General features: G+C 49.7%; 1 protein-coding gene across 1 annotated transcript in view; it reads left to right on the top strand.

Moving 5' to 3' along the window:
• Positions 1-27,237, top strand: part of LOC121162057 (aminopeptidase O (putative)) — a 261,196-nt gene that overhangs the window by 105,144 nt on the left and 128,815 nt on the right. Inside the window, exons 5-6 of the mRNA XM_040988871.1 lie at positions 19,890-20,079; positions 22,648-22,754. Coding sequence (XP_040844805.1) covers positions 19,890-20,079; positions 22,648-22,754 — 297 coding nt within the window. The remainder of the gene's footprint in view (positions 1-19,889; positions 20,080-22,647; positions 22,755-27,237) is intronic.

Here is a 27,237-nt window from a genome sequence, read left to right as displayed (position 1 = left end):
TGGCATTCCCACTGTGACCGAGACCGTGACCGTGGAAATCCATACAGGAATGGTGCTTTTCATTTCAGGGATAGGGAACTGAGGGCCTGAGAAGTAAAGAACTTGGCCTCAGATCACACAGATAGCAGCCACTTAACGTGAGCAAGGGTTTGGACTAAAGTATACTTGGCTCCGAATTCTGAGCCCTGACCCAAGGTCTTTGATATGCTGTGAATCCCCGTTAGGGCACCAGGCATCTTCTGCAGCAGTTCAGCATACGTGTGTGCAATCTTTATTCTGCCCTACATGGTCTCTCTCGCTGTTTCCTTCAGGCTTCTTTTTTTTTTTTTTTAAGATTTATTTATTTTTATTGGAGTGGCAGATATACAGAGAGAAGAAACAGAGAGGAAGATCTTCTGTTGGCTGATTTTACTCACCAAGCAGCCGCAGTGGCCAGAGCTGCACCAATCTGAAGCCAGGAACCTGGAGCCTCTTCTGGGTCCCACAAGTGGGTGCAGGGTTCCAAGGCTTTGGGCTGTCCTCAACTGCTTTCCCAGGCCACAAGCAGGGAGCTGGATCGGAAATGGAGCTGCTGGGATTAGAACTGGCGTCCATATGGGATCCTGGCTTCTCTAGGATTTTAGTTCTGTGTTTCTTTCCTTACCCATGTATTTGGGTTGTATCAGCGCTTCTTTATTAGGAATAGGTATCCTTCTAGAATTTCCAGCAGCTTAGACGGAGTTGAATGTATGAGACTCATACATGAATTTCAGCTGCATGGTTAGCATTCTAGCTAGAGGAGTTTATTGTTCCAGTGTTCGTCATTATAATACAATCCTGTTTAATATTGCATGATCCGCGGGTTGCCATAAACTTGGTACAAATTGGAGTGCTGGTATAACGGGAGATGAAGCGCCTTGTCTGAAAGTTGCTTTTGTTTTGCATTTAACAAATTAGTATGTTGACATTCGTCACTGATGGGTTTCATTATTTGCTGAAAGGGTTTTGGAGGGTTTGACAGCATGAATGGTTTGTCCTACAGACTTTTGAGAAGTGATAAAAGCACCTTTGTTCTTTGTACAAAAGCACAACAGATATCTTATTGATGGACGCACAAAAAGAGAGGGCTTGTGTAGCTGCCACATAAAATAAACCAAGAAAATAATTTCTGAGTTGCTACTTCTGCTTTTGAAGGATGGCTTCTTCCCATCCCTTTATATTCTGACTGCAGAACGTGTTTCGTTCACCTCAGTTACAAATGTGGAAACAATCGATGATCTCTCAGTAAATTTCAAATATTGGTTTCTTTATACTCTTCTTACATACGGGTTAAGACAGATGATTTTTAAAATGTAGACTCAATTATTGTATGAGAATTGCATTAGTAACTGTTCCAGGTCATCAGATAATAAGACTGAGAAGAAGAGAGAGCCAGGCTGTGAGGCCAAAAACAAACAGCGGAGTGTCGCATAAGAAAAAAGAGAACCATTTTTCCTTCATCAAAACCCTAGACTGTCTATTCTGTATTACAGGTAGAAGGAGAGCCAGCCTTGTTATTCAAATTTAGTTCCTTGAACATATCATTAAGTTCCAAGAGTGCGCAACACTGAAACCTAGCATACAACACCCTGGGAAGCACACTTGCACACACACACACACACACACACACACACACACACACACACACACCCTCACAAAGGCCTTCCCGTCGAAGCCGTGACAGAAAGCCACAAACAATGGAACCTTTTGGGGATCAGACGATAACGCCCATTGCTAACAACTGCCAGCACACAGACCAAAGCAGTTAGTCAACGTGAGGAGCCCTCCATCACTCCTGTCATGCCTACAGGAAATGCAGAGAGAGACCTAGAACAGGGAGGGAGGAAGGGGGGCTGCAGGGGACAGGGCTGGTTGGAGAAGGCACCTCTGGGATGCAGATCTTACTGTCACCCGAAGTTTCTACCATGAAAGCAGAGGGAGTGAGATAGTGAAAGAACTGTTGAATGTGGAATGAAGACATCGGGACTTGGGCTACTGATGTGAGACCCTGTGAGGACCCCAAAGCATGTGCCTTATTATTATTTTTTTAATGCATCCTAATCTCTCCCCACCCCAACCCCCGCCCCTGCCCAGACCCCAACAGCATGGGGCCTGATACTTGATCGTTTGGCAGCATTTGCCAAGCAAAGGGAATGGTTTGGCATCACTGTCCGCCTTGACATCCATCTGTCCAACCCAGTATGTGACTCAGAGCGCGTGTGCCCTCAGTGAAGTCACTGTGAGCCAAGGACGTGGTCCTGGGTCCCCATTGTGGAGGTTTAGAAAGCAAAGCTTGCTCTGTTCTTCCCATCTGAAGGGAACAAAGGTCATAACCCTCTCACAGCTGTGTAGGCTTGATGGCAAAGAGAGGGGCGCAGTTAGAGGCCAAGGGGCTTTAAAAATTTTAAGGACATTCGTATGCACTCTGTCCATTCAAGGGGGCACTCTGTCCATTCAAGGGGTTCCTTTTGGAGCATGTCTCAGGTGGGAGAGTAAGTCACATCATAGGATTTTTGTATCAGATTCATTGGTTTTCCCAAAGACACAGGAGGCAGCAGTGCCCAGGTACGACTCAGTGTGAGGAGTGAGAGTAGAAACCTACTTCCTGATCTCTGCACCCTGCTTCCCAGGGGTCTTTTGCACAGAGGAGAAAACTGAGAAGCCAAGAGGAGCCAGGAGTTGGCCATTGGGGCAGGTGAGGCTGCTGTGCTTGGGCAGCGAAAGCCAGGCCTCAGAGACCAGCCAAAGGAAAGCTGGTTCAGGGTGCAGGAGGGAGAACATACGGCCTGCTTGGTCTCATGTCCCTTACACACATGTATGCGTGCATGTACACATATACACACAGCTGTCTCCCCACAACTGCTCCCCAAGACTCAATGTCCAGTCTTGAGGGGGCGTCAGGGCCATCATCACCCAGCCACCCGTGAAACCTCCGTCACAGCAGCCCCTGTGCAAGCTGGAGTGGGAGTCGTGGGCTTTGTGAAGGCTGCGTGGTCAAGAGGGCAGCCCAGAGGGATGCAGGCAGTGAGGGGCGCCAGCCCCCTACCTGCTCAGGACCTGCCTCCTCTGCCTTATTTGCTCGTTGGAGGTGACACCAAATGACCTTCCAGTTTCTTTCTAGCTCTACGAGTCTTTGAACTCTAGCTTTCTTTCTTTCCAAGTTATGGAAATTATCCTCCCTCCTTTTCCTGCGAGGGGAAGTAGAAGACACCAGGCCGTCTCTGACAGCTGCCAAAGCGGCTAGTTTTTAATGGAAAGTCGGCTTCCTTCTCGGGTTGCTTAACATAGCAGAAGCTTCTGGAGAACAGAGAAGCCCAATGTTTCCCTCCAGTTTTTCTTTCTTTCTTTTTTTTTCTGACGTCATTTGTCTGTGGGTGGGTTCCCATCTACCACCGCCTCGCCAACCACACTAAATTTAATTGCACAGATTAAAACACACACACACACACACACATCTTGGTGTGGCAGGCCACCTCAAGAAGCAGGTTTGCCCAGGAGCCCCACTGCTAAGCCGCGGCAGAGGGAAAGAGCTTTTGTTCCAGCCGCTTGGCCGTGCCAGGATCCTGCCCTGCCAGAGCCCATTTGTCCTCCTCCCACCACCCCCCTCCGTGGGCCCCTTGCCAATAAAAGTGGAATGTGCGCCTTACACTATCTCTTGGGGGATTTGACGAATCAATTCTAAACACTGAGTTGAAAGCACTTATCAGTCTGAGAGCGAGTGAGGAGGCAGGGGCAGAGAGCTGACGTTGGCTTGCTGTGTGTTTCCTGGGTGCCAGGTACGGGTCTGGGAGAGGGGAGGGAGGGAGGCGGCAGCTGTCTGACTTTCATTCTTTCTTTGCTTTAGTGCAGCTGTATAATCATCACCCACAAACCTGTCAAACACCGGGTTTTTAGGCCACTGGGAACCTGAAACTTATCAGCAAGACAGTGGCCAGACAAGAGGGAGAATAGGGAACAGGGCCTTGCCCTAGGACCCCCCAAAATAGAGTGGTTTTTGGCCTACTAAATAACAAAACAAAATTAAAAAAAAAAAGCTTCAGGATTGATTTGCACACATGTGCAGTGCACAGACATGAAGCCTTGGAAATACATTTGTTAGCACAAACATCTTGGCCTTGCCTGCTTTCAGACGTTCCACTGGCTGACAGCAAATCTCACCGCTGATGTTTAGATTAACAGACGCGTCCATCTTATTTGAGTATTTTCCATCCTATGTTAAAAATAATCTTGCCACCTCTCCTAGCATTTTTTTTTAGGTGATTAGTCTTAAAATGAATAGGTAGTAAATTTAGGAGAACCAAGCACCTTTGCCAACACAAGCAGCGTTCTCCATGACGTTACGGAATCAAAACACCTCCTCCACTCAGTCTCGCCTCTTCTGGGGCCTCCGTCGCCCACGATCTGAGCAGCGTTCCCAGCAAGGCGCATATGTACGGAGGGCACCACAGGCAGAGCTGTGACTCAAGTCCGTACTCAGGAGATCTGAGATCATGGCTATTAATATTCCGTTTCATACGTGATGGTGTTTACAGGAGCAAACATGCGGTCGTTAAGGTTACACACATGGACAAGCCAGTATAACCCACTTTTTCTTAATACTGGGGCTTTCCTTCCACCCCTCTTCACCACTCCCTCCCCACTCCGTAACTGCGGGTAGCCCGAAAGGTGAATTGTTCAGAGCCTTAAAAACAAAGAAAGGGCGAGGGAGGAAATTTGAGAGCAGTTCTGTGAACTGGGATGAAGTGGGACACACCCGTGGAAGATGCCACACCTTTTACAGTTAGAAAACATCATGAAGCATTTCTGTTGCATCTGTTGTTACTCCCTTCCCACTGGAAGCCAGTGGACAGCAATGAGAGCCCCATGCGGTTAAAACCATTGTCAGCCAAGCAGAAGGCAGCCACTCTGGCCACCAGCTGTGGCAACACGGCCTGACATGTGTCTCAGAACCCTTTGTGCGTGTTGCCTGTGGAGTCGGACATAGGCCTGACCTCTTACCCAAGTCACTTCAAGCAGTCAGGGGGGTATCTGCTGGTTCTAATCCAACGTAAGGTGTCATGACACCAGGCCTGGGATCTTTGCTTTCTCTCAAGGAGAGTGGGTGGGGTCTCTGAGGATGCCTCCTGGATTGAATATCCAGGGTTTCCCAGAAACAGATCTGCACCTCCCGCAGGTCCAGTGCCAGCTCATGCCTCTACCCCAGGACATCTTGAGTGTCCAGGACTGCTCCAGGGCTGCTGGGAGCCAGAGCAGAACAGGCCTTGGAATCCCCATGTCACTGCCTCGGGTTGGCTCTTTCTGCCCTGCGCCGCACTCCCCCCAAACCCCCCCAGGACTGGCTTTCTTCTCCTTGATAATATGAGAGCACTTCAGATCATCACAAAAAGATGGAATTAACAGATGGCTCTCTGGGTGCAGCCCTGCAAAGTCCATGCAGGGTGGTGGTGGTGGTGGTGGTTTTCATCATCTGCATTGTATGTATGGCTTTCCAAACTCTTTGCACCAAAATAACCTTTTGATTTGATTTGGCACATTTTTGAAGTGTCTTCGCATTTCCCATACTCTGAGCTGTCCTCCCCACCTCGAGGCCTCCAGCCTGTTCCCATTTTCCCTTAGCTCTCCTGACGGCCTTCTGACTACAGAGCGGCTCTGTAACAGTGAGCTCTGATCTCTCAGGCCCCTCCCTCCAGTGCTAGAGTGACAGCTGTGCTACCCAGTCAGGTTCCTGTCTTCTCAGCCCCCTTCGCTGTGGCTTGCAGGTGTGGACCTTGATCCAGGGCAGCCTTGCAACATGCAAGAGCACGCCTGTGGGGCCTCATGTGGAGTAGACCAGAGGACAGACTGGGTCAGGCTCCTTCTGAGGACAGTAAAGCATCATTTGGCAAGGTGCATCTGCGTGCCCACATCTCCGTTGTCGCACAAATATGGGCGTGTCCTTGGACCTGCTGTGGCTCCCTGGATTTCTGCCTAGTGTCTGGATCTCTGAGGGAGGGGGCAGGATCCTCGGAAGCACTGGCTGGAGTTATCCCATACCAACGATTTCATGTAGTTCAACATCAAAGTTGAAAGATGGAGAGCCAAAGTCTTGTCATAATGTATGTTGGCCTAATAAGCAGACTTGGTTTTTGCCTGAAGAATTATGTGACACACCAGTGCTATTATTATGGCTTCTACAACTGGAAGTCGCTTTAGAAATGAGAGATAGAGGTAAGGGAGGTGTCCATGGAAGACACTTCTGCACCAGTCCTGGCCCCTGTTGGACGCTAGTTCTTTAACATGAGCCTGTCCCCACCCTTCTTCTCATTGTGTCTATTTTGAAACATGACGTCCCTGGCCAGTGTGGTCAGTTCCAGAGATAAGAGCTAGTGGGTGCCGGGTGGCCTCAGACAATGTGACTGTCACAGTTTCCTTTGTGAAAATGTCATGGCCAGGGGAAAAAAAAGGCCATTAGCTAATAAAAAGGGTGGGGCTCGTGTCTGAGTGGCATTCACATCCATCCACGCTGTCACTGCCTCCCCAAGATTGCTTAGAGCAGCCCACTGGCTCCGTGTCGTAGCCGAATGATATCATTTCAGTTATAACGTAATTTTTCCAGCCGGCCCAAGATGGAAAAGGGGTTTATTATTGTGTCATGTTTTTCACTGCGTCTGAAAGAAAGTGAAGCAGACAGGGCTACACGACAGTATCCGTTCTGTTTTTACAGGTGTGTCTGAAGGCTACAAGGTACCTTTTACTTGGAACAGAAATGAAACTCTGAGGTAAAGGCAAATAAGAGAAACTTGCCCTTACAAGATTACACACACACACACACACACACACACACACACACACACACATAATTAGTGTTGGGAATTAGCCTTGAGTATACATTAAATTTAAAAACTAGGAAGGGGGTCAGTCACCCAGTCACAGATCTTGTTCTGTCCCTATATTTAGGACTCAGACTTTGATTTTTTACCTTTGCCTCAGTCTACAGAGAGGAGATGGAGATTTCCCAGAGTCCGTGTGTGTGTTTCAGTTCTTGTTGTTATACAATCCTGCTCTCCCGTTGGATAGTACATGGGCCATCATTCTTCCCAGGCACATTAGCAGGGAGCTGGTTGGGAAACAGAACAGCTGAGATTCGAATGGTTGCTCTAATAAAGGGTGTGGGCATCACAGGTGGCAGATTTAACTTGCCATACCACAACTCTGGCCCACCCCAGTAAGTTTATTTTAGTGTGAACCCATGCACAGTATTTATGTCCTGAACATTCTCCTTGAAGACTGTTCACATGCATGGATGTCTAGGTTTTCTGCACCAAAATGATGTCATCTCTCTCTTTTTAAAAGATTTATTCATTTTTATTTGAAATGCAGAGTTACAAAGAGAGAAGAAGAGACAGAGAGACAGCTTCTATTTGCTAGTTTACTCCCCAAGTGACTACAATGGCTGGAGCTGGACTGGGTCAAAGCCAGGCACCTGGAGCTTCTTCCAGGTCTCCCACATGGATGAAGGGACCCACGCAGCTGAAGTATGTTCTGCTGCTTTCCCAGGCACATTCACAAGGAACTGGATTGGGATTGGAGTAGCCAGGACTTGAAGCATTACCTATATGAGAAGCCAGCAACCCAGGTTGACACTTAACATACTGTGTCATCATTCCAGCTGCAAAATAATCCTATCTTTTGATTCCCCTTCTCTACAAAGCTTTCAAAGTCAGCTTGTATATAATACTAGCTCTAGAGGCCAGCGCTGTGGCTCAGCAAGCTAACCCTCACCTTCAAGCACTAGAATCCCAAATGGGCATCCCATATGTTTGTGTCCTGGTTGCTCCACTTCTGATCCAGCTCCTTGCTTGTGGCCTGAGAAAACAGCAGAGGATGGCCCAAGTCCTTGGGTCCCTGCACCCACATGTGAGACCTGGAAGAAGGCTCCTGGTGTCTGACTTTCAACCAGCTCAGTTCCAACCATCGTGGCTATTTTGGGAGTGAATCAGCGGATGGGAGATCTTTCCCTCTCTCTCCTTCTCTCTGTAACCTTGCCTTTCAAATAAAAATAAATACTTCTTTAAAAAAAAAAAAGCCTCAATGGTTTTCTTCATCTGTGGAGGATAAAAATGCAAAATAAAAGTCCAGATACCAGGCGGCATCAGCCTAGGGTGGCATATGTCTCGGAGATTTCCTTAGTAACGTGTGTTTAGAATGCCTTGTATCTAGAAAAATATGTGGGATAGCTCTTCCTTGTGACCCCTCCTAAAGTATTTAGGCTCTAAAAGATGATCCAAGAAATGGTCTTCGTGTGAGGAAGAGATTTTAGGGAGCTTTGCCTCGCCCTGTATGACCCAAGTCTTTGTCCAACATCTGCTGCGAAGTAGAAAATGCCAAGGTAGGGGCGGGCATGTGTGCAGCGGGTTAAGCCTCCCCTGAGGACATCAGCATCATGTATGTGCGTGAGTTTGTGTCCAATTCAGCTCCTGGCTAAGATGGCCTGGAAGCTTGTACCCATGTCACCCATGTGGGAGGTAGACACCAAGGGTTGTTGCTGCGTTGTTGCCTTACATTGATTAATAGTTAATGTAGAAACTGGCTGTCAGCTTTTTGAGAAAAACAGCCTTTCCCCTGATGGGGGTCAGTGTTGCTGGCACACTCCCAGCACATTTCTCGTACTTGGGACATGGAATCCATGCTAGGAGTTTGGACCTCTGAGTCGTGAGATTAAACATGGTCACGGTAAGAGAGGAAGGCTGTTTTAGAGCCACGTCTCTGCCCACATTAATGAGTCACCAAGCCATAACACTCAGCACCCGTACTGCTCCAACGCTCTTGTTGTGAGAAAGAAGAAAAATCTTTCCCATGTTTGCCAGCATCCGTCGTGTTTTCTGCTACCTGTGGCTGAATTCATTCCAAACAGATCCAGGTGCCTTTCAGATCACACTAAAGCAGCCAGCCCAGGGGGACATGGGAAGGGAGAGCTGTGCAACAGGAAGGAATTCCTTGTGTCGTCCTTGCCTGCCTGCTGACCATGGGGAAGACAGCTGCAGGACGATGGCATGCAGAGAAAGGGGCGTTAGGTGTGGTCGTCCAGTTAAACCCGATGCCTTCCATAGGAAAAGAAGAGACACGCGGGGCCTGGAATGCTCCATGAAAAAGTTTGTTAAAAGCCAGGAGGCTCTGGAGGACACAACTTTTTGTTTATTTTTGTTCCCGCTGGAGTTTATTACCTTTTAAAGAGGAGTGCGAAGTTGAATACCTTCTGATGATGACCATCTGTCGCCTGCTTTCTAAGACCACCCTGGGAAATCTGAAGCCCCGGCTGTCTCCGTTGAGCACCATCTTTGCCATGGACTATGAGATGAGGCAATATTCCTATTGTTTTCAAAAACCCAATTACTTACAAGCCACCTCCCCATCCTGCTCCCCCAAGCCCAGCCCCGTGATCCCTTATCCTTAATGCCACTTGTTAATAATACAGACGAGTACTTTCAGAAATTAAGAGTGACATTTACTTGGTAAGTGACCACTAAGAAGATCTCCACCGGATAAAGACAACTGGAACAAGCTAATCCTTTTAACAAAGGTGGTGATATACATTGTGGCTGCTGACTGCTCCCTTACAGCCTGGGGAGAACAATTGGTGAATTCATTCATTTAATTCATGAATTTTTTTTTCTGTTTACACTTTAAACAAACGTGCCAGTTGTTTGCTTAGTTAACATGCTCTGCCTTCATTATAATCCATTAGTGGCTAGTAATAATTGAAACTGTGTTTGGATTTCAAGAAATATGATAAAACTAATTAATTAAACCCTTAGGAAGATGGAACTTGCAGGGACTAACCCGAACCGGGCTGCGCCCTGGTCCTATTGATGACACAGAGTTGGCAGAATCATTTTACAGCTGTAAATAAGACCGAAACAATTTTTTGTAGGCACCGCACCAAGAGGTTAAACCCAAATGCCTGTCAGGGATTGGGCAGAGAATATTGAGTAAGAACAGATAGTACAGCCAGTAGGAAACACTCCATCTTGGTTTGCTTCTGATATTAGGACAGTGGTGTGAGAAATAGTTCACATTTCTCTTAACCGTGGTATCAGAAAATACACACACACACTTTTACAAATGACAAGTTGGATGCAGATGGTGGTAAGGAGACCAAAGTGGTGAGGACCGAGACAAAGTGGAAGAGACCAGGTACGCTGGAGACAAACACCTGCTATTCAGGTTGGAGCTGCGGCATAAGTGTATGGGCTGGCTTAGTGTGGCAAAAAGAAAAAAAAAAATAAACTACCTTTTTCCAAACAGTTGGAAAATCTGGATTTCTAGATAAAACTCAGAATAAAGAGTAAATAAACTTTGACAATTATTATTATTTTAATGCCATGCAGTCACCTCAGTGTAGTTCAGTAGCTCCCGCGCTGTGACAAATGCATATTCCCGAGCCTTGCCCAGGCCTACGGAATTCCTTTTCCTTTTCCTGGGGGAGGTTGAGGCTCAGGCCTATGTTTCGACAAGCCTTCCAAGTAGAGTTGCCAGGTGCGGCCAACACCACAGGGCACATGTATTAAAAGTGATTTCTTGTTGAGCTGACGTTCAAGGTTGACTTAAAGATGGAGTGGGGTGGAGTGGAGTAGGGGTGGTGGTGGTGGTGGTGGTGTGTGTGTGTGTCTAGCAACCCTACCTGCAGGTGATTCTGATCCATGCTAGCAGAACAGATCTTCTATTTGCTGGTTCACTCCCGCAAATGGTTGCAATGGCCAGAGCTAAGTTGATCTGAAGTCAGGAGCTTCTTTCAGGTCTCCCACATGGGTTCAGGAACCCAAGGACTTGGACCATCTCACTGCCTTCCCCGGTGCATTAGCAGGAACCTGGGTCAGAATGGCAGCTGTCGGGACTTGAAAAGGCATCCATATTGGATGCCACGGCACCAGACTCTCCAAGGCATTTTAGTGCTCATCCCTACCCAAAGTGACTGAGTAGCTAGGGAAAACATGTACTTTTCTCCCAACTTTGTGCTCCCAGAACCCTCTGTCAGCCAGTTGGCCATGCCTCTGATATGTTCGTGCCTAGCCTCTCTGCTTCACGTGTGCCCTCACCAGCTCCAGCCCCTCAGCATGGCACAGGGACCTTATTCTGGCTACAATTAGCCTTCCAATCTCTCCCCATTGCCCTGATGGGCCTAGGGTGCTTGCCTTCAGTTGTAGGAACCAACCGTGCCTCCCTTGTCAATTAAATTTCCCCGGAACGATTTGGGAAATCCCCACGGCTGCGTTTTTTGAGACTGGGAACGTGGGAAGACTTGCTGCATGGATTGGAAGAGAGTATTTCAAAGGAATCCGGCAGGGCAATCTTGCTGAGGGTGGCTGCAAGCCGCCTGAGCATGTCTGTTCCTGAAGCTGAGTTCTCCTAGCTTCCACATGGCCATCCCCGACAGAACTTTGGTCCTGGCAGTGAGAACCAACAAGATGAGCTATTACCTCGCTCTGTTGTACCATTTTACTGCTGTTCTGGGAACGAAGCAAAATATATTATTTTATTAAATCAAGAATTTCTCCCGTATCACAGTGGAGGCTAATTTTATTAGCTCTTTTGATGGGAACAAACATCATCACCCTGGTTGGGGAGGCAGAACCGGGAGTGGAGAGAATCACATTTTGTCATTCATGTGCTCCAGTGGAGGTTGCCAACATGTGTTAATTGGTAATTACTTACTTACCAGAAGAGTTCGTCAGATCTCGCAGAGAACACAGAGCTCTTGGGTCCACGCGTCGTTTCGAGGAGGATTCGAAAGACTCGTTCAATCCTGAGAGATATTTGTTCATGTCGTGTATTGTGGGGGAGGGAGTACGTCCCTGTGGTCCTAGATGTGTAGTCACCTGACTATTCAGTAACTTCAAGCAAACATTATTTCTTTGTCCTCATCTGGGAGACTCTTAGACTCCTTGAGCGAAACGTGTATTTTAAAGATTCACGGAGAGGGTAGGCTGGTGTGATGGTATTCCATATTCCATATGGGCACTGGTTTGTGTCCCAGCTGTTCCACTTCCCATCCAGCTCCCTGCCTGTGGCCTGGGAAAGCAGTATAGGATGGCCCAAAGCTTTGGGAATCTGCACCCATGTGGGAGACCCAGAAGAGGCTCCTGGCTCCTGGCTTTGGATCAGAGCAGCCTTAGCTGTTGCAGCCATTTAGAGAATGAAGTAGCAGATGAAAGATCTTTCTATCTCTCCTCCTTTCTGTAAAATTTGCCTTTACAGTGAAAATAAGTAAACCTTTCAAAAAAAAAGGATTTATGGAAAGAAAGTAGAAATCTAGTGGGAATGTTTTGTCAAAAACTGCTTTTGCCTCTGATTTTTTAGCTGTACAACCCAGAATGACCACTTTCAGCCTGATTGCACTTTGTGGATGTTCCAACCAACAGCCACCTTCTTAGAGTAGGCAGGGCAGCCCGAGCTGGGGTGGCGTAATTTTGGGAAGTTGAGCACTGTAACACCTCCTCATGTAGTGTGTGGGTTGGAGTCCACACAGCGTGGTCTGCAGACATGGTCATGCCCAGAGGAAATGAGAGTCTTGTGCCCAAGTGTTTGCTGAGCCAACAGTGGAGTCATGGGTGGTCCCTCTTCCTAAAGCTGTGTCACTGCCACTGCTTTGCCATTTTCCCCATTAGCGGTCTACCCAGACCTGCACTAAACCCAACTGTGATGCCGGCAGTAGCGTTGGGTGTCACAGCACCCCTGCTTGTCCTTCTCTCCTCACAGGGAGCCCCCACCTTCCTTCCCACTGTCATCTACACTCTTCCTTGGAGAAGTCCCCGTGTCCCCAGAGTGCCCCCAGTGGGCCCTGGGGAACACAGTATCCATTATTAAATCCACACAAGATAAAACCGTCGGCGCTTGTGCTAAGGTAACTTCCCGGCAAAGCTAGAGATTACACATTTGGAATTCCTGTGCCGTGGCCTTAAAAAAAAAATATTCTAGCTCGGTTCTGAAAACTCTTGACTGTGCTGCCCTTCTTGTTGCTGCTCCCTGTGACTGCGTACGGCTTTACTTCCTCAGCTTGTCAGCCATTTTTGAAGCTCCTTTCTGTCCTTCCGTGCTTTCTCATCTCCTGTCTTCCTGCTTCTTCCTTTCGTTGGCTGCGTTTCTCATCCGGCGGCGAACCCCTCTCATGCCTGGCCCTACTCCCCTCCATGCCCACTTCCCATTTCATCACTTTATATCCCTCTTCATCTCGTTACCTTCCCCATCTGCCTATCTAATTCTTCCATCTCCCTATCTCCTCTCCTTAGCATTGTCATCTTGTCTCATCTCTCCCTGATTTCATTATCTCCTTGACTCCCTGGCTCCCAGATCCCTTTGAGTCTGTGCCCTGCCTTCACCCATCTTTCCTGGGTAGAACTATCAGTCTTGAGGGAGACCGACTGGTGTGCGGCCCCTCTGGGGCTTCCGGAGTCACACACTGGAACATCTGTGAGGCTGCTCATGTAGAACACCTTTCGGCTCAGATGCAGAGGATGGGACGAGAGACATCTGGGCCCTGAGGTGGGGAAGTGGGGAGGGGCCCACTTTGGAGGGGCATCAGCAGAGGAGTCATGGTGCTCCCCACACCTGTTGCCTTCACCTCTCTTCCTCACAAGGGAGCAGCCAAAGCTTGTGCTGGTTAGAAAGCCTGGTAACCTTGGCCGCTCTGGCTGTGGTGCACGGCCGGGAAGCAAGGGCCCAGAGCGTGACAGCAGCTTCTCTTCAGTGGACTGCAGATAGAGCTCCTAGGACCACAGCCATTAGCTGCACCACTGGATGTCACGCCATGGGAGCCTACAAGTCACAGGGCTTCCGGGTGAAGAAGGCGCCCCTTTCCCTGCTGGGTCCTGATGCTTCCTGGTGGTCTGGGTACTCTCGTGCTGTTTCCATTCCTTGCGAGTCATGTGACCTTGGGCAGGCCCCCTTTTCTCTGTCTCTGCTTCACTTTCATCAACTGTTTAAAAAAAGGGGTGGGGGGAAAAGCTATCTCTTGGGGTTGCAAGAGTCATTGAGATGACATATGTAAAATGCAGCGCCTAGCACATAGCAAAACTAAGATATGTTCTTGGTACATGAGGAAGGAACATGGCCCTTTCTGCTGAGGTCCCGTGGCAGTTTCAGCCAAAATTCATCTAGGTAACCCAGTTTAGAGATCCTGCCAGTGGGCTGTAATGGCACAGCAGATGAAGAAAATGCAAGATGTGTGTTCCCCACCGAGTGATCTCAGAGCCCCAAGAAGTCACCTGAGTGACCCCCTGTACCTCGAGACAGCAGGCGTGCCGTCCCGTGTTAGGCCACAGCCTGGGGAGAGCAAACGAGCCTTTTGGAGGGATAGCTTGCAGACGCCTGAAAGTGTTGGCATTGATTCCGTCACCTTAAGAAAGGAAAGAGAAACCTCCGGCCATTTGCCCAGCTGAGACGACAAGGCCTTGGGTCGCACCAGCACAAGTTGCTTCCTCGTGATTTGCAGACTCCCCAGGTCCAGCCAGCTGGATTTTGGAGGGCAAAGGACCAGTGTGCCTCTCCTTGCCTCCTTCTTCCTCCCTCTCCATCACAGGATATTGGACTCCACATGTGGCCGCAGTTGGTAACAACACTGAATCCACGAGACATTCAAGCTTAACAGATTCAAGCCCAAATCTGCATGACACTTCTCAAGGATCTATATGAAAAGTGGATTCACTCCCTGTGTTAGGGAGGGAGGGGCATTGAGATCTGTTCCAGGATAATGGGAGGGGTGGCTTGGGGGGGTGGGTTTCTTCTTAACCAAAAGCAATTTCCTGTTCTTTTCAGTTCTACCCTGTGCAGCCTGTCCTGACCGGACTGTGGTCACAGCCTCCAGCTGGAGCTGCTAAGTGCTGGCTCATTCCCTGAACAGCAAGATGGGCCCCACTGGTCAAGTCTCCCTGGAAAGAAAAAAAAAAAAAAAGCAGAAATAAATCACACACCAGCTCCTACTTAAGATCTGATGAAATTCTCCATTTCCGTTCCAAATTGAATTCCTCCCGAAAGGATTGGAGCAGCTCCGGGGAGTAATGAAGGCACTCCTTCCTTGTCTGCTCTGAGTATGTTTCAAATTAACCAAGGACGTACCATTCTAATGCGGGCGGGTGAGGTAGCCTTTAAAGAAGCAGTCTTGAGAAACTGTCCTGAGACCAGACGCAACCTTTTTTTTTTAATCTCTAGGAGCCAGGCAGGAAGACACACAATCCGCTCCTCCTCTCTGGAAGAGGCAGCCAGCCTCCACCACGCCGGTGGTCTCCAGAGGAGGCGCGCTGGGGGAGGGGACGAGAACTCATGGCCTGCTTGGGGACTCCTGGCAACGCTGCTCCTCCACCTCTCCCAGCGGGAGAGAGAGTGTACCCTGGAAGACACAGGCTAGAGGGCTTGTGCTCCCTGAGATGGGAAACAGCAGCACCTCCCCACCCTTCTCTTGAGGAAGTATGAGAAACTGCGCGTTGAGAACAAACAGAGCAGAAAGAATCATTCCCCAGGATGAAGATGTCACAACGGGGTGATGAGCCCCTCCTCTGCCATGATGATCCATCAACAGTTCGGCATCTGTAGATGCTGTTGACACAGCCTTTTTTCCTGGGGAGGGAATAAAGAAAGAACCTCCCTGCCCCCCTCCTTCCTATCTCCCAAAGGATCCTGTCAGAGCAAAGACTGATCAGCCACTAGCTAGCTGGCTGTTCAGGCCGGTGAACAGGGGATGTGAGAACATGGGAATGAGTGGGGAGCCCGGCTTGGTGAGGTAGGGGGAGGAACAGGGACACACAGACCTGTACACCAAGGTTCGGATAGGGGTAGAAGGTTCTGGAAGTTCATTTATTCAGAGTGGGCTTGCAGTAGGTTATCTGTTGGTGAAAGGATGTTTAAATACTGTTCCTTGAAGTGAGCCAAAGAAACTGATGACACCTTTCTCTGCTTACTCCTGGAGAAGAGCAGTTAAATTAGAGGGAGAGAGAGAGGAAGGAAGGAAGGAAGGAAGGAAAGAATGAAGCAAAAGTAAAGAAAAGGAGAAAAAGAAGTCAGTGTCCTTCCCAGAAGAAGCTCCTGGCTCCTGGCTTTGGATCAGCTCAGCTCCAGCCATGGCAGCCATTTGGGGAGCGAACCAGTGGATGGAAGATCTCACTCTTTCTTTTTCTCTGTAATTTTCCCTTTCAAATAAATATAATTTTTTTGAAGATGTACTTATTTTTATTATAAGACATATTTGAAGAGAGAAGGAGAGAAAGAAAGATCTTCCTTCCGTTAGTTCACTCCCCAAACAGCCACGATGGCTGGAGCTGAGTTAATCCAAAGCCAGAAGCCAGGAGCTTCTTCCAGGTCTCCCATATGAGCTCAGAGTCCCAAGGCTTTGGGCTGTCCTCTACTGCCTTCCCAGGCCACAGGCAGGGGCTAGATAGGAAGTAGAGCAACCAGTACACAAACTGGAACCCATGTGGGATCCTGGCACATGAAAGGTGAGGATTTAGCTACTGAGCCATCACATCAGGCCCAACATATATATATATTTTTTTTAAGTCTCCTTAACTTAGGAAATTCTGACATTGAGATTCAAAAGGTTGCAGTTTGTCTCCCAGCGCAATGACTCGGCAACTAAATTCTCACCTTACAAGCACTGGGATCCCATGTAAGTGCTGGTTTGAGTTCTAGCTACTCCACTTTCCATCCAGCTCCCTGCTTGTGTCCTGGGAAAGCAGTAGAGGATGGCCCCAAAGTCTTGGGACCCTGCACCCATGTGGGGAACCTGGAAGAAGCTCCTGGCTCCTGGCTTCAAATCAGCTCAGCTCTAGCCATTGCAGCCATTGGGGAGTGAATCAGCAGACAGAAAATCTTTCTGTTTCTCCTTCTGTCTGCAAATCTGACTTTCCAGTAAAAAAACAAAAATAATGATAAATCTGTTTTTAAAATGGGGGAAGGCCTAAGAAAAATTACCAAAACATCACTCTGTTTTTTATTTCATTTTAAGAAACCAGGAGCCAGCACCTTGGCACATCTGTGAAGCCACCTGCCACACCCCAGTTTCCCATATGGATGCCAGTTTGAGTCTCAGCGGCCCCACTTGTGATCCATGTTCCTGCTCATGGCCTGGGAAGAGCAGTGGAGGATGGTCCAAATGTTTGGGCAACTGGCTGCATCTCCAGGCTCTCAGCTTTGGCCTTCCTGGCTATTGCAGCCATCTTGGGGGTGAACCATTGAGTAGACGATCTTACTGTTATTTCTCTCTCGCTCCTCCACCCACCTTATTTTCTCTCTCTCTCTCTCTCTCTGTAACTTTCAAATTAAGAAATACAAAAAAAGAGAGAGAGCTGCTTCCTAGTAGTGGAGAAATAACCTCAGTGTACCCCGTAGATAAAACCCAACCTGAACAAGCCAGACAGCTTGGTGCTTGGAGTCAGGGTCTCAGCTCATGCGTGCTGTCTAGGGAGATGCTCTCGGTTTCCACCATAGCAGGATCATCTATAGCAACACCATCTTTGTCAACCTGACCCTTGCTTCCTGTCTGCTGTGTGTATGTGAAGGGGTGTCGAATCGGCCATCTTTCTCAAAGTATAGTCGGAAATACATCTACCCTGAGCTTGAAAAAAAGGATTGCAAATGGAAGGTGGGAATCTGGAATGAATTCCCAACATGCTGGGTGCTGTCCCGAGCACCCCCCCAGAAGCCCTGGGGGTCAGGGTGGTGTCCCCAGAGCACTGAGATGGTGGGGCTGAGGGAGCCTAGGGCGGGCAGCAGTGGCTGCTCAAGTGGTGGTGGTGGAGGGGAATGAAAAGGCAGGAAGGTGAGATGCTACCCCACACAGCCACCTTTAGCACATTCCTTCAGGCCCTCGTACATCTGGGTTTGGACAAGCTGGTCTGGGCGAGGCTTCCACCTGGGACAGAGAGGCAGACAGCTCTCCCCTGCCATGTCCATGTAGCCTTCCTGGCTCTGGTAGACAGGCAGCCATCTGGTATCTGTAACCAGGTGGGCACGTCCGCCTCTCTCTCTCTGGCTGCTGGGACCTTCCTGGGCAGGCTTGTCTTTGAGCCTGTTTCTGGGGCCTGAAGTTCCTTCTGTTTTATTTTAGCCACAAGGGCGAGCCGCTGCCAACAGTATGTCTGGAATGTTATTTACTCGGTACATTTCTGTGGCTTTTCTTGTAGCACTGCACATGCCGGAGCCAGGGGTCATTCGCTTGAAAATGCCAGGTTGCAGTTTGTCTCCTCAGTTGTACCTCTCAGTGCCCCGTGCCCCCTCCGCCCTTCCCTCTTTCTCTGCCTGTGCCCCTCCACCCTTCCTCCCGCTTTCCTTCCCTCCCTCCTGCCCACCTGCCTGCCTGCCTTCTTTCCTCCCTCCCGCCCCGTTTCCCTCCCACATTCTCTTTCCCTCCCTCCCTTTCTCTTGCTCTCTCTCCCTTTTTCCTTCCGTCCCTCTCCCTTGCTGTTCCTTTTTCCCTCCCACCCTCTCTTCCTCCCTTCTTCCCCTCCATCTGTTCACCCATCCTCCCTCCCTGCCTGCCTTCATTTCTCCTCTTCTTCCTCCCTCCTTCTTCCTATCTGAGTTAATACCCTGACCCATCTCGAGGCCTGTTGCATGGCGCCCCCTTTGTCTTAAACACCCCAACCATACTTTTAATGTCTGGGGTTCCTGGTGGAGCATTCGGGGAGCCTGGCAGGTGCCCTTTGGTCTGGGCGCCTGCCTTGTTATTATTTCACATGAAAGTTGTCTGTCTTGGCAGCCAGGACTGCCGCGATTACAGCTGGATCTCTGACCTGAATGGGGGACGTTGTGCAAGGGAGCGCTAGGTGGGGCCTTCCCTAATGGCGGCCCCTCCATGGGGGCGGAAGAGAAGGCTGCACACACACAGTCCTGGCTTGTGCAGAGCTTACATGACGGCAAACAGAAGGAACCGGTGTGTACGGTTTCTGAAGTCGGAGGTTTCACAATTGCTTTTGTTCCATTAATGGAGGAGAGATTTTTTTTTTAAGAGCTGAGAGTTCTTTGTTAGGAAGGCTGTGAACAAGCCCTGGCTAAATGATCAACGCTGAAGGCCACAACCTAGGAGGTCTTCTGTTGGCCTCTTCTGTCTTCAGCCCCGACTTCCTCCCACTTCATGCACGCAATTATAATCGAGGGTATTTGGGGTTTGAAAACAAGGTATGGAAAATGAGATTAGAGAAGTCTCCGCATCTGGTGCCAGCCCTGGGGCCCTTAGCACACCTGCGTGGATGATTCCCAGCCTTCCCTGATTCACACCACCCTCCTTGTGGCTTTGTCATGCCCTGGGACTCTGCTAGGTGCCCGTGGCTATCCTTGTCCCGCGGAAAGTCAGCCTAGCCACAGCATCGCTTAGTTAACTCCTGCACCAACTCCCAAGGGTGAAATGGGGGTGCGGGGAGTTTGGGCTGCATTCTTTTGGCTCTTCCCCTGTCCTTCTGCATGACTTCTCGATTTGTAAGCTGCTTGGGGTTTGTGACTGGAATCATCTTTGATCACTCTCCCAACAGCCTGGGCTGTTCTCACGTTCTCACACCTGCTCTTCTGTTACAGCCCAGATTTCAGAGTAAATGGCTTCCATTGCCTTGTAATTCCTCCCAGTGTAAAACTTTTCAATGCAGGTGACTTATTCCAGGTAACTGCCGCCTGATGACGGAGACATCTGCTGGCAGGAACAGCCACCTGAACCCTTGCCAAGATCATAAACTGCCACTTTACTGATGTCTGAACGCACCCGAGCCGCAAACCCGAATGGTCATGATCTGGCATGCATACGATAATGACAGGCTGGCCAAGACTGGGGGAGGCTGCCCCTCAGGGTAACCACGAGGACAGGCTCTAACAAGACTCTTGTCTGTTTTTCTCTCACCACCCCCCATCCTCCGCAGCCCCCACATCGTCTTCCTGTCTCAGAGCACCCTGGCGGGCAGGAGCCAGCTCTGCGGGACCCGCCTCTGCCACGAGATTGCTCACGCCTGGTTTGGCCTGGCCATAGGCGCCCGCGACTGGACGGAGGAGTGGCTGAGTGAGGGCTTTGCCACCCACTTGGAAGATGTGTTCTGGGCCGTGGCGCAGCAGGTAGGAGAGTGACACCAACTTCCTCCCCAGAAGCAGGTGGTGCTTGTAGTCATTGGTTCAATCAGCAGATGCATGTCGAGTGCCTAACGTGTGCAGGATTGGGGGGACAGAGTGGGGGGACAGAGGGAGGGGTACCTCTTTTTGCAAACATGAGAGCGGGGAAGACCATCATTTGTCAGACAAGTCCCAGATGAGCCCTGGAGAGAGTGGCAGGGGGAAGGCTACTTTTTGGTGTCACACTCAGACATTCTCCTTTTGAGTCATGGTTGTGTGTGACATGGACCCTGTGTTTTCCATCATGAGGTTAAAATTTCAGTCGAGACTCATCATCTCAGACTGATGGAAGAAGCAAGCAGCCAGTGCTGTAAATTAGGGAATGGTGAGGGCTGAAGCCAACTGGTTGCTCCTCTGCCCTCGGCATTGGCCTGCTGAAAGGAGAGCTTGGTAGAGCTTGGATTTCTAGTTTATTACCTTAAAGATTCTGTGAACCAAGCATCCCCACACCAGCAGTGCTGGTCAGCATGCCCCCACGTTGCAAGTTGTACCCCAGGGAACTGGCCTCTGTCACTTCCGAGGTTGTGATGGTAGCTAAGTTATTTCCTGCCTGCTTTCTGATTCCAAACAGTTGGGTTACTTCGTTTGCCTGCAGTTCCCGAGTTTGTATGTACCTGTAGGGTTTTGTCCAGAGGCCTCTGGTGTGTTGAGGTCTTATCTGTATTTCACAAGCTGGCTCGAAGTCCTCTCCCCTCGAGGAGCTGAGACCGACATCCCCAGTTGCAGTTCCCCACAAGTCTCCCACAGCACTTTGCGTTGGCCCCTTGGCTCCTCCACTTTGCTTGCCCTCACAGCTGCACTACGAGCCTTTTCAGAAAGATTATGCGAAGGTGTTCCAGACTCCCAGGATGCACCTGAGTGGGCTTGTCATGGACGTGAGAGTAGAGGGTTTGCAGAACATCTCTATTCTCCTCTTTGGATGTCCTGCCTGTTTGCCCGTAGTAGGTACCACCATGTCCTCCCCCACCCCACTCATAGCCTCACTCCCCGTTTTGGGGGCTTCCATTCTAGGACGATCAGGTCTGTGCCACCCTTGGCAATGGCCAATGTGTCAAGCCTTCTCTCCTACAGCCCAAAAAGTACCCTCTTTCTTGCCTGCACTTGTAGTCACTTGCTCCCTGGACCCCTTGCCTGGTTGCTGCCTCTCACTGCCCTTGGAAAGAGCCACATCCACCTGCCAGGAACCAGCCAGGCTGTGTCTCACAGGTGCACACCTGCTGTGTTCATGCTGGTCTCCATCTGTAGGAGTGTTGAAAAGAAGAGGAAGACACAGCCAAGTTGTGAAGCATACAGCGACAGAAAAGGAAGTAGATTAGAAAAGAGGGGCCAGAAGAGGTGAGATCTGAGCCATCCCAAAGGCCGTCTTGGAGGAGGCAATGTCTGATGTGGATTCTGAAGGGAGAGCAAAAGCTGAGCGCTCGCCATTACTCTATTTCCCTTTGTGTGACCTGGAGCCAGCTCTCACATCACCTGCAAATGCCCAAGACGGGAGAACATGGGCACCCCTGAGGGCAGAGTGGCTGTTCCCAAGTCCAGGAACACATCCAGAGTACATCCACCCTTCTGAGACTGAGCAGCTACTGGGAAACCTTTCAGTCACAAGAGGAGTGTACAGAGGGGCGGGGATTGGAGGTGGGGCAGAGGGAGGGGAGAAGGTCCAGCTCATGAGCTGCACCTGCCTAGCAGTGGACTCAGGAGGGTACAAGGAAGCCCTGGAGGCAGCAGGTGCATTCTGCAGCTCTGGGCATCAGAAAGCACAGCCCGGGGAGGTGGAACCCTGGCACTTGGTGTGCATTCTACAAAGGTTCCCCAAGTTGAGTCAGTTGGTTTTAGGGTTGAATCCCATCACTTATCACCCTGAATAAAGTCCACACTCATCACACATCTTCATCTACTTGGGCTGTCCTAAGTCTGTATGTCATGCTTGTCTGCCCTCTCCTCCCCTACTCCTCATAGTAGAGGCTCTGCTTGGCGTGCCCAGAGCTAAATACCCTGTGTGATGAATGATGAGGGACTGGCAGAAGTGCCTGCAGACTCTAGACAGTCTCCCTCCATGAAGGGGTTTCTGTTGCCCTGCCCTCTCTGTCCATCTGTGTGACTCATAGGGCAGGGTGCTACTGGCCTCCCACCCTTCCCCCAGCCCCAACGCCCTGTTTGCAGACAGGGATCTGGTGGCATCAGCCAACTTCACTGTAAACTGGCCCTTGACAAAATTGAGTGTTGCGATATATCGGAGGTATATATAGAGCAGGAAAAGGGAGGGCTGGGTGCAATCAGAGTGGGAATAGCCCCCGTGGAAGCCTCTTCTCCCTGGGCCAGCTGTTGGCAGTGGAGAGCAGGTGGTTTTTGGAAGGGAGAACCATCCCAAATAAGTGAGCTGAGCCCACCACTCGCCTCTCAGCCTTTGCCCCGGGACCAAGCAGGCTGTGTCATCATCGGCACTCCACAGGGGCGGCCCTGGCTCAGCAAGAGGACAGTGATGACTTTGCTGTGTGCCTGTGTGTGTCTCGGCAGCTGTCCCCCCACGAGGCCCAGGAGCAGCAGGAGCTGCGGGCTTGTCTGCGCTGGCAGCGTCTGCAGGACGAGCTGCGGAACTCCCCCGAGGAGATGCAGGTGTTAAGGTAAAGCCCCAGTAAGACTTTGTTGTCCTTCTCTTCCTCTTTCCTCCAACACACTCAGGCCATGGGCTTGAGGGCTCAGGCTGGGTCATGCTCGCCCTGCCCTCACTTGAGGGAATGGGCAGTTAGGTTTGAAGCCTGTTTCCCTTCTGACATTTCCCTGATGTTTTAGTTTGGGAAAAACAAACAAACAAAATAACCAGCAGGAGACCATCTCTGAGACCAGCTTTTTCATTTGAAGTTGTGATGGTCACTTTATGTGGTGGTGCTGATGTGGGGAAGGCTGGGGTTTGACAGACAGTAACTCTCTAAAAGTGAATGCGAGGGGGACCTTTTAGGAAAATACTGATTCCTAAGTGTTTATTGGTGCCAGATGTGTGAGTCAGTAGGGGCTTTTGTTTCAGCTGTTAGCCCAGCAGGAAGCCAGTGCCACTGCTCTCCTGCCCTGGCGGGGAGACCCCACTGCCGCCTCTGGAGTCTGGTGTTTAGGCTGTGGCTTTTTGCAACACTCTGATCCTTTCATGCCCACAGCTCACCCCCTGTATTTTGCCCAGTCTAAACAGTTGGTTGGTTCACCAGCGACCTGATGACTGGGCCCTTAAGCGCATCACCGTTGCTATGGTAACAGGTGACTTGCATGCCATCATTCCCCCATCCCCCAGGAGTCACACAGGTGGGATGGGGCAGGCCATCTGTGCAGGTCACCACCCCTAAGCGTCCACCACTTTGGGCTACCCAGAAGACCAGGCCGCCTCCCTGAACACAAGCCCTCTGTTGTACTGCTTCTTTTTATTATTTTTTTTTAATTTAAATTCTTTATTTCAGACACAGTTTAATAGGCACCAGGGTTTCCCCTCCCCTTTCCCACCCCTCATTGATTGTATTTTTTAAATATTTATTTATTTTTATTGGAAAAGCAGATTTACAGAAGGAAGGAAAGACAGAGAAAGATCTTCCATCTGCTGGTGCCCTCCCCTAATGGTTGCAATGGCTAGAGCTGAGGTGCAGGGTCCCAAAGGCTTTGGGCATCCTCTGCTGCTTTCCCAGGCCATTAGCAAGGAGCTGGATTGAAAGTGGAGCAGCTAGGACTCCCGACTGTGCCCGTATGGGATGCTGGGTGCCATGGGCAGAGGATTAGGCTGTTATTCCACAACACTGGTCCCTGGGGTTTGTTTTGACATATTCCCTGCCACTCCTTGTGCTGGGGACTGCAGCACAGCTCACCAAAGCGCTGTGGGGAAAGAGGGTGGGGAGAACCCCAGGAGCGGATGTTGACTGATGCTTTTGTGTAGTGCTGCTCCCTGCCCTGGGGGAAGTTCCTTGGCTTGGGTGTTTGCACGCTAACCATCACGAGCCTTCCAAATTGACTCATCCCATTGTTTGAGAGAGTCCCGGCCCCACTGATGGGAAGCACAGCCGGGCAAGGCCAGGAGATCTGCGTTCCCACCCCCACCTCTGTTCCTGCAGCCACAGTGTTGGCCAGGCAGAGCAGCTACCCCCGCGTGGGTTCTCACGGAGCCTCCACGTGGTGGGGATACTACTGGACGTCCATGGCGAGTGCTGTTCCCACGCAGCAAGCTGCGCTGTGAAGGCAGTGCTCTGGGATTCCTGCACCTCTTTGTGAATTGGGGAGTGAGCAGGTCCCACAGAGGGAGGAGGTGAAAGCTCCACGGCACAGCCTGCCCTGGGGACTGAAAGGAAGGCTGCATGGCAGAAAGGGAGCTGGAGGCTCCCCCTTTGAAAAAGCAGGAGCCCGGGCACAGAACCTCTCTGCAGATTCTGCAGATGCTGCCAATGGGCTTACAGCAGAAAGGGGGTACATGTCTGGTGTTTTCCACTTAACTGCTCTGCTTCTGGGAGGAATGGGTTGTAGGCTGAAACAAGAAAGCCAGCTGGGAGGGTTGGAGCCGCCACAGGTAACACCAGAATCCCACATGAGCATCTGTTCGAATCCCAGCTGCTCTACTTCCCATCCAGCTCCCTACTAGTACATCTGGGAAAGTGGCAGAAAAATGGCCCTTGGGTCTTCCTTGCCATCCTCATGAGAGAGCCAGATGGAGCTCTGGGCTCATGGTCCCAGTCTGGGCCAGGACTGGCCATGGTGACTATTTGGGGAGTGAACCAGCAGTTGGAAGATCTCGCCCCACCCTTCTCCCTACCCCTCTTTCCTCCCTCCCTTTCTCTCTCCTACCCTTCTCTGTCTTTATAACTCTGCCTTTCAAATAAATAAAGCAGATCTTTAAAAAAGGAGTAGTTCATATAAGAGGTCCTGGTGGTGGCAAGGACAGAGAATGAGTTGAGATGATCATGGAAAATACAATTAAAAGATTAAATTTATTTTGGTATGAAAGTTTTGAAACCCATACAGCACGAGGGTTCTTCAGACAACTTGTGGAAATGCATTTTATGGAAAAAGCCATTTGTTTAAAAAAAATTTTTTTTGTCCCAAAATACAGCTGTCTTTTCATTTGACTTTTCCATGGACTTATGGGGGTGAAAGAGTTGGGAGTGTACAGAATCACTCACAGGTTTTTAAGTTGAGCGGTTGGGTAGCTGATGCCGCCCGTGCATTTGATAGTACAGGCTTTGGGGAGGCACTGGTTTGGGAGAGGAAAACAAAGATTCCAGTGTTGCATGAGATGCCAAACACAAAGGTACTTCCAAAAGATCATGTAAAATGGAATGAAATGGTAAAGTTTTATTTTGGTGCAAGACATTTAGAGATCTGTATATGCAAGCTAGGGGTCTTCAAGGAGCTCTTGGAAAATGCAAAATGAGAACGACACAGATTTCACAGAAACTTTTGCCTGGAAGTAAAGTGATTTCTGTGTGTGATATATGTATGGGAAAGGCAGAGTTACAGAAAGAGACAGCTAGCTCTTCACCTGCTGGTTTACTCCCCAAATGGTCGCAGTGGCTGGGTTGGGCTGAGCCAAAGCCAGGAGTCTCTTCAGGTCTCCCACATGAGTGCAGAGGTCCATGTGCTTGGGCCATCCTCTGCTGCTTTCCCAGGCACGCTAGCCAGGAGCGAGATTGGCAATGGAGCGGCTCAGTTACTGCTCGGTTCCTGTCTGGGTGGTAGGCATCTCAAGCAACGGCAGAAAGTGTTGAGCCAAGATGCCAGCCCCATAAACTGAACTTTTGATTCTGCTTGCCCAGGGAACCTTTGCAGCTACCCTTTTAGGTGTTCAATGTTAAACAAAACAAACAAACAAAAATTTTTTTCCTGAGTTCTGCAAGGCAGGAGCTCACTGTAGACATTGGAATATTCAGAGTTAGAGCAGTTAAAATTTCAGTTACGTGGAAATCTAGAGAGAAAGCGAGGGGAAGAACCAGCTCATCTGAGGAAGGTAGTGTGAGTAGAGCAAACTAAGACACCAGGGGTCGTGGAAACCAGTAAAGAAAGTTAAGGCCAGCAGGCAGAAATGGCCACTGCTAAGAGGAATGTACAAAGACAAGTGAGCTTCCTGTAGGCTGACATGAATGATGTTAGTGACACTGACCATGAGGCGTCTGTTTCTGAGTGGTGGAGTGGAAAACCAGATGGCAGTGGACAGGGGAACGGATGGGAGGAGAGGTCAGGAGCACAGCCAGAGCTGGGGCTGTGTGGGGCGGGGATGGTGGAAATCAGACGGGCGTGCCTGGAGGTGGAGGACCTAGGGTCGTGCCTTGGGTGCTGTAACTGAGCACGCCTTCTGCTCTCAGACCAAGAGGCCACCTCCATCCTCCACATTTCTCTAAGTCCCTGTGGTGCCTCTGGTTCCGCGTGACCTCGCTTGTTTGGTGTGGAGTTGGGGCATCCTAACTAGAATGTGTTTGCACCTCCTAAGCAAGTTAAACTGTGTACCCTGGGAACTCAGTTCCCACGGAGAGGAGCCTCACCTCTGGTTTCTCCCGAACTAGTTTCTTTTCCTTTTGTGTGTAGAGTCAGGAACAAGAATGTTGTATTTTTAGACTTTCGTGCTATAAGGCTTATGACAGCATTTGCTTTTCTTTGTGTTGGCATTCAGAAATTGTGTTTGCCTAAATTTGGGCTAACCACGAAATGACTGCATTTGAAAGACTCAGCGCACATCAGCATGGAAAACACTGTTATCAGAAGCACTTATAATGGGAAGGAAATGTTTCTGGGCCTTCCCCGAATTACACAGTGTAGGTTTGCTTTGCTTCAGAGCCCTTAGGAGTCTCCCTTAAATGGACACAAAAGAAGCCAGAAAGTTTTGAAAGTGAAAGGGAAAGGAGTTATCGAGATCTGTTCTCCAATTTTGTTATATTGCCAAAACAAGAACTTGGAAAGAAGTCCTTTATACTGATGCAGTGACCAAGGATGCTTTCTGTTTTTGTTTTCCTTTTAAGGCATCTCATGGTCTTAAAATCATGGACCGACAGTGATTTGGAACTCTGAGTTCATGTCCAGACTCCTTAGGTGCTGTCTCTGGTGTTCTGCACGTGGTTGACCAAACCCTTTTTTCTAAAATCATTTCCT

Source organism: Ochotona curzoniae, unplaced genomic scaffold (assembly GCF_017591425.1).
Source record: "Ochotona curzoniae isolate NIBS_2020 unplaced genomic scaffold, NIBS_Ocur_1.0 contig_50, whole genome shotgun sequence".
Lineage (NCBI taxonomy): Eukaryota > Metazoa > Chordata > Mammalia > Lagomorpha > Ochotonidae > Ochotona > Ochotona curzoniae.
Note: the sequence above shows the minus strand (reverse complement) of the source record. Positions and strands in the feature narration are given on the sequence as shown.